This window comes from Galeopterus variegatus, unplaced genomic scaffold, assembly GCF_000696425.1.
Source record: "Galeopterus variegatus unplaced genomic scaffold, G_variegatus-3.0.2 Scaffold889, whole genome shotgun sequence".
NCBI lineage: Eukaryota > Metazoa > Chordata > Mammalia > Dermoptera > Cynocephalidae > Galeopterus > Galeopterus variegatus.
In genome coordinates, this window is record NW_007727000.1 from 310,309 (window position 1) to 317,061 (window position 6,753).

Here is a 6,753-nt window from a genome sequence, read left to right on the forward strand (position 1 = left end):
GGCCGGCCGCGTCCCTGCGCGCGCTCCGGCCCGCCTTGCGCCGTCTAGGTCTGGGCCGCGTGTCCCGAGCCCGGGCCCTCTGAGCTGGGGGGCCACGGCGGCGCGAAGGGGTGCCGGGAGCGGGCGCCCAGGGACTACTTCTCGTTTGAAAGTTCTCAGAGGCCAAAAGTTTGAGCCGGGACTGCGGAAGGATCAGGCTCTGGTTGTCGCCGCTCTCGGGGACAATTGGCGACGAAAATTTGCATCTCAATAGCAGAGGAGGCGCGGGCGGTGTGGGGAAGGCGAGCCCGCGGGGAGCCGTGTCCCGCGGGGCGCTGGGCCTGGGGAGGTGGGGAGGAGCAGCCGAGGCCAAGGTTGGAGGATCCCGGGCCCGGGGCTGGGGACTCCGGGACCAGGCGCGACATCGGCCGCAGTGGGTGCTGGCCCTGGCCCAGTGGCTCCGCTCCCAGGAGTCCGGTGGCCGTGGCCGCGGCCCTAAGCGCCTGGGGGATTGAAGCCAGGCTCTTCTGGCGGTGACTGCCGGAGCACTTGCCCGTGAGGGATGGTGGCGCCGCAGCCGCGGCCTCTGGAAAGGGGGCTCGGGGCGCCCCGAGGGAACAACCCGGGCCAGTGCCTCGCCGGACGGCTTGCGCCCCCGCTCCCCCAGGAGGGACCCGTGTCTAGACGTTCTTTGGTCACTGTGCCTCCCCTGCCTCCGGCACCACCCGCCTAAGGAGGCCCCGGAAAGCGCGTGCGGGCAAATCCGCCGCCGGTGCCAACGCAGCCCCTCCCACGTGCTCCTTCTGGGTGATTTATTTCTCCACCGCGATGCCAGACTCGGACATCCCGTGGCAAGCCTGGTTAAGCGATGGGCGTCCAAAATGCCTGCCGCGGGGTCTGCCCAACCAAAGTTCACGGCCTCGTGTTGGGGACAGACAGCGCCCCCTTCCCATGCCAGCACCGTTGTGAGTGCAATGGCAGGAGGCGCACCACCCCAGTCCCGCGTCCTGGGGGCCCTCCCGGAGGAGTAGGAGAGGCATGCCTGAGGGGAGCCTTAAAGGCTGAGAGCAACCTAGCCTGGAAGGGGGGCGGGGGACAGGAGAAGCGGAGGGACCGCAGAACTCCTGCAGGCTGGTGGTGGAGGCAGCCCTTGCCCGGGGAGGTGGGCAGATTTCACACCTGACCCCTGGCCTGCCCTTCTTGGCACACCTGTTTCGGTGGGGCCAGTGCTCTTGGAACAGCCAGTGCAGGCAGCCTCTCCAGGCCCCGGCAGCTGCAGGGAGCTCCCGACCCGCCTTCTCCCAGAAGCTGGCCTCACTTCGCAGAGCCTGGGGTAACATCTCAGGGTCAGTGCCTGGGAGAGGAGGCGCCTGGAGGCAGCAGAGATGTTTATATAACAGCAGCCCGGCAGCCTGGAGGAGCACATTTTCCATAGAAGGAAGAGCAGGGCTGCACAGTTCACAGACCCAGGGCGTTCCCCACCCGGTGTCCCCTCTCCCAGGAAGGCCTCAGGCCCTGGAGATTCTGAGGAGCAGCCAGGCTAAGAGTCACAGTCCTGGGCTAGCAGCTCCTTTCCTACAGGGATTCAGCTTGGGGCTTGCTCCCCCCATGATCCCGTAGCACTGGGGGGCAGGTAGCACGATGCTCCCCATTTTTCAGGAGGGAAGTTGAAGCTCAGAGGTTGGGAACACTGGCTCAAGGTCAGGCCAGGTCCAGGCCTTGGCCCTCAGCCGCTGTTGGCCACTAGGGTCCCCAGAAGGCCCTGGTGGGCTGTCTGTGTACAGGACAGGGCTTGGGAAGCCCCTGCCTTCCCTGTCCCGGCGCTCAGGTATTGTTCACGATGTGGGCAGCAGGTGGACTTAGTGCAGGGAAAGGTCTGCTTGGCGCAGCTGGGATGCCAAGGCCCAGGGACTTAGAGCAGAAGGGAGGGGGCGAGGGCTCAGAGGCTGGGCTGAATGTGGGGCATCCCATGGTGGGTGCCCTGGCCTGTCCTGCATTGGGGAACCCAGCCAAACGGCTGTGGGAATGTTCCAGACCACCAAGGGGCAAGGTCCCCCCACCTTTTGAAGGTTTGAACATTTTTCTTTTCTTTTTTTTTTTTTTTTCCTTTTTGTCTTTTTTCGTGTCCGGCAACGGGATCGCAACCCTCGGTGCTGCGCCCACACCTCGCTCAGCCAGTGAGCGGGAACCGGTCTGTATGTGGGAGCCGACTGTATGTGGGATCCGAACCCTCGGCGGGAGGGCCACCGCGCTTCCAAGCGGCACACTGTAGCAGTGCGCCACCGGGCCGGCCCTGAACATTTTTCTACATGTGGTTTTAGTGGCTCTGTGTGTTGCTTCAGCCAGATGGGCTGGACTTGATACCCTATGGCCTGTGCTGGTCACCCAGGCTGTGACCAGCATGTTACCACAGCAAGGAGCCTGCGTGGCAAGCATCTGCTAGCACCTAGCTCTTCCTCCCTTAGTATGGATTCAGGCTGATCTCAGAGAGCTTCACCCTCATTCTGAGAGTGGACAGGCCCGATTCCTGGAGGGTAGACTGGGGCCCAGAGTTTGTGTCCCTGTCCCCTCCCCCATGCAGAGAACAACTTGGTCACCAGGCCCAGCTGTGCACCCTGCTACCTGTACCTGGGAGTGGGCTGGCTAGTGCTACCACAGGTGCTTGGTGTTTCCCTGGGCCAGCTTTTGCCAGGCCTCACAGGGGGAGGCCCCCTCATGCCCTGTACCCCAGTGGCCTGTGTTGGGTGAATTCCTGCTCTGTAACCTCCAGGCCTGTCTGTGCTGAAATGATCCCTGCCCCACTGGTGCCTGCATAGCTCCTCAGCTTTCATGTCCCCCAGGAAGCCACCCCAGAAACCCTTGGGCCCCCTGCTCCTGACCCTGACCACGTGGCCACGCTGAGACGCTTGTCTGCCAGTGTCCTCTGAGACGGGGCCAGTCTCTGCTGGGCTCCAGCCCTGCACACAGATTCTGTGGAAGGTTTGCTGACTGTCCCGTGAGTGACACAGGCTGAAGGGCTGTGGCGCAGGGCTGGTGGGTAAGCCTGTAGGGCCTCTTCACAAACAGCGGCCCCTGATGTGGCTGGAACTCTGCCCGGGGCCCTGTCTGATGGTCACTCCCAATGGTCACCACTCAGGAGCCTGCCCACTGCCCACTTGGCCCTGGAAGGAGGCCCAGGAAGGAGGGTTGGCATCCCAGGGGCAGGGCCTGCTGTTCCCCTCCATACAGAGGCCCAGGGAGCGTGTTGCCCGGGCAAGTCCCCAGACAGGTACCCAAGCAGGTGAGCTGTCGAGGCCCACAGGGCAGACCTGGTGTTGCCAACCCAGAGATGGGCCATGGGGTGCACAGTGCAGTTGAGGCCTTGGGTGGAGACCACCTGCCTGTCCTTTCCTGGTGGCTCAGGGCTCAGAGCCACCTGCCTGTAGCTTGGAGTCCCTGGATTGCTCTGAGCACAGACCCCAGCTGTCAGTGTAGAAAAGAGAGCAGAGGGCCCTGGGCATGTTCTCCCAAGCCCTGAGAAGGAGACCCACTCAGACCTTTCCAGGCTGCAGATCTCCTCAGCTGCCCATAGAGCCTGTACTGAGCTGGGCCTGGGGTTGGGTCACTCAGGGGGCGAAGGCCCACTTCTGCTGCTTCCTGGGAGCCCCAGAGAGCCGGCGAGGGCACTGCCTGCATGGGGACCTCGGGTTTCGTACAGGTTGGGGGTGCGTTGAGAAGCTGGCCAGACCTGCCCAATCAGGGGGGCTTCATGTAGGAGGCACATTGAGAGGGTGGGCATGGAGCAGGCTGAGCTCAGGAGCCCACACTTCCAGTCAGGGGCTGGCCAATGGGGCCGGGCCCAACAGGGAAGTTGTCACCATGCCCATCTTATGGACAGGACAGTGAGGCTCGATGCAGGGTTGCACCGGGGTCTGCCTACACACCTCCCACCCCCGTGATCCTGAACAGCTGGGCCCAGGGACCCCTGCGGAGCCTATAGCAAGGAGAGCTTCCACCCTGCCTGGCCCCTTGCCTGCCACAGCTCAGAACTTTCTCCAAAAAGAAAGGGCCCCAGGGGACGAAACTGGAGGCCCCGCCCCTCGGGCTCTGGTACAAACTCAGATCCTGGCTGAGTCACGGGAAAAGCCAGGCCAGGCTGGCTGGTCCCCCTCCCTCCGCCTCCCTCAGTCCCTCCTGCCCCCACCTTCCTTCCTTCCTTCCTCCCTCCTTCCCTTTCTTCCTTTCTGGGGGTACAAATAGTGGGAAAGCTCTTTTTAAAAAAAAAAAAAAAAAAAGCCCATTTTTATTTTTGCAGGGAAGATGTAGTCTTCCCGGAGCAGAATCCTCAGCATCAGCAGGAATCACCAGCAAAGACCCTCAAGCCCCTGCAGACCTTTTGCCGCACACCCCCATCTGTGCCCCCACCCAGTCCCACAGGTGGGACTTGGGCCACCTTGGCCTCAGCCGTCCGCCTGCAGAGCACCCAGCCTGTGGGCAGCAGTTTCTCAGGGCGGCCTGGGTTTCCTCCCATTTGCTCCAGACACATTTAAACGTATTTAGCACTTCCGTCCTGTCTCACACTCCCCCAGCCCCCAGCCCCTCTTAAAAAGAAAATGGGCTGGAAACCGGGGTTTGGGTTACAGGGAGCACGGGGAATTATGTTCATGAAGTAACACAGAGCACAGGCTTTAGCAGGTATGGCACATCTGTGAGCGATTTTCGGGTCTCCAGGGGAAAGGCAAAAAACCCCAACAGTTCTTAAATAAGACCAGAATTCTCCTATATTTTTGCCTTGACAGCTAAGGAAAAATTTTGCCAAAAACCAGAGGCGCTGCCGCGTGTTGGCGTGGGAATGTTAGCTTAGTCAGACACTTGCTCTGGGCCATTTAAATAAAAACAGGCACTTCGGTGGCAAATGCCAGTTGAACCCTCAAGTGATAGGCGCTTCTGGGACTGGGAGAGAGGTTCACAATCCCATCTCTTGTTTCTTGGCCTCTCCAGCTTCCTTATCAGGACCAGCATTTCACTGATAAACATTCAGTGCAATAATTTTCAAAAATCAGCAAGAAAAGTCTGAGTCTTTAATGTGGCTGTGACTGGGCTGCCCAGCCGAGGAGTGAGTCTCTCAGACCTCCCTGAGCCCACCTCTGAGGAATGCTCCAGACACTTGAGGGTAGACGCGGGAACCCCGGGACCACTGCCCCTGCTTGCTCACACGTGGGACCCACAACCAGGGCCTGCCTGGGGTGGCGACTGCAGGCCCATCACCCACCTACCAGGCTGGGAGGGCCTCGTGGAATGTGCTGCTTTTTCTCGCTCTGGTTCCCATCTGCCAAGGGCAGGGGCCGGGAAGGGCTGATGGGCCCAGGGCTCTTCTGGGGAGGGCAGCGTGTGTGTGGGGTGGACGGGGACGGAGGTCCCCTCTATCCCCCGCCCTCAGTGACGTTAGTCCCTTTGTGCCTGGGGTGGGGGGAGGTGGGCTGCTGCAATGACTGACATGATCCACCTCTCCCTCTCCCCAGGGGCCTGCACTCACGGGGGCTCTGTCTGTGACGTTAGTCCCTTTGTGCCTGGGGTGGGGGGAGGTGGGCTGCTGCAATGACTGACATGACCCACCTCTCCCTCTCCCCAGGGGCCTGCACTCACGGGGGCTCTGTCCTTCGTTCCCCGAGGCTGGGGGTCCTGAGTGTGGCTGTAATAACATCTGTTCCTCACTTAGCACAGCGCGTCTCGGAGTCCGTTCTAGAGAAGAAAAGTGAAGCAAAGCAGATCCGTCTGCGCCGAGACCCCCTGTGCTCCACCCCCACAGCCGGGAGCTCTGTGAGCTGGGGGTGGGAGGAGGCTGGGGAGAGGCCCGTGGTGGGCTTCGGCCCTCCAAGGCTGCTGCGAAGGGCTGGCAGGGCGCCAGCCTTTCCCAGTGGCTGAGCCTAGACCCCAGTCCCCAGCTGACCCCCACCCTGGGAACAGACTAAGAAAAGGAGACTGGTAAAGGGGAAGCAGGTGTCCAGAGGAAAGGGATGCTGGGAGGCGGGGGTTGCATGGGGCGATAACGACCGTCCTAGCTTTTGAAAAGATCCCAATGGGAGCAGGGTGGGCAGCAGGGGTGGGCCCTGGTGGGGGCAGCAAGAGTCCCCCTTGGACTCAGAGCCTATCTGCTGAGCCTGTCCCCACTGAGCGAGGCTCTGGGTGACGTGACCAAGACAGAGGCCCTCTCAGCAGACCTGGTGGAAGGAGGAAGACAGGGACCAGGCGTGTCCATGCATAAGCCAGAGCAGAAGGGGCTGTGAGGGTCATGGGGTCTGGGGACGGGTGTCAGGGCAGGTGGCTTCCCTGAGCAGTTGACACATGAGCAGAGACCCAAGAACATGAGGGGATGGGATGGGCAGGTATGTGGGGAAGAATGTTCCAGGCCTGACTGTGCAGCCCAAAGGCTTGACAACGGCCAGCACTTTCCTGTGCTGCCAGCCTGGGCCAGGCCCCGGCAGCCGCAGCCTGCGGAGTCGTCGTGCCATGGGGCGAACTCAACGCTGTGCACCGCCTTCTCTCTCCCTCACCTGTGTGCTGTACTCTACCTGCCAGGTGGGGGTCCCGGGGTTGTCACCGCTCATGGGGTTTTATGGATTGAATTATGTCCCTCCAGAGTATATGTTGGATAGGTTCTCCCACCCCAGCCCAGAACCTGTAAACGTGACCTTATTTGGAAATAGTGTCTTTGCAGCTGTGATCAAATTAAAATGAGCTCACGCTGGATTGGGGTGGGGCCTGATCCAGTGGCGGGGGTCCTCAGCAGCAGAG

The 6,753-nt window shown here is 61.5% G+C and overlaps 1 protein-coding gene across 1 annotated transcript in view; it reads right to left on the reverse strand.

Moving 5' to 3' along the window:
- The window catches only part of NOTCH1 (notch 1), a 55,009-nt gene extending 48,539 nt beyond the window's left edge, over nucleotides 1-6,470 (reverse strand). The window contains exons 1-4 of the mRNA XM_008573207.1: nucleotides 6,375-6,470; nucleotides 5,235-5,333; nucleotides 4,626-4,683; nucleotides 719-742 (exon numbers count right to left, since the gene is read on the reverse strand). Coding sequence (XP_008571429.1) covers nucleotides 719-742; nucleotides 4,626-4,683; nucleotides 5,235-5,333; nucleotides 6,375-6,470 — 277 coding nt within the window. The remainder of the gene's footprint in view (nucleotides 1-718; nucleotides 743-4,625; nucleotides 4,684-5,234; nucleotides 5,334-6,374) is intronic.
- Between the last annotated feature and the right edge of the window lie 283 nt (nucleotides 6,471-6,753).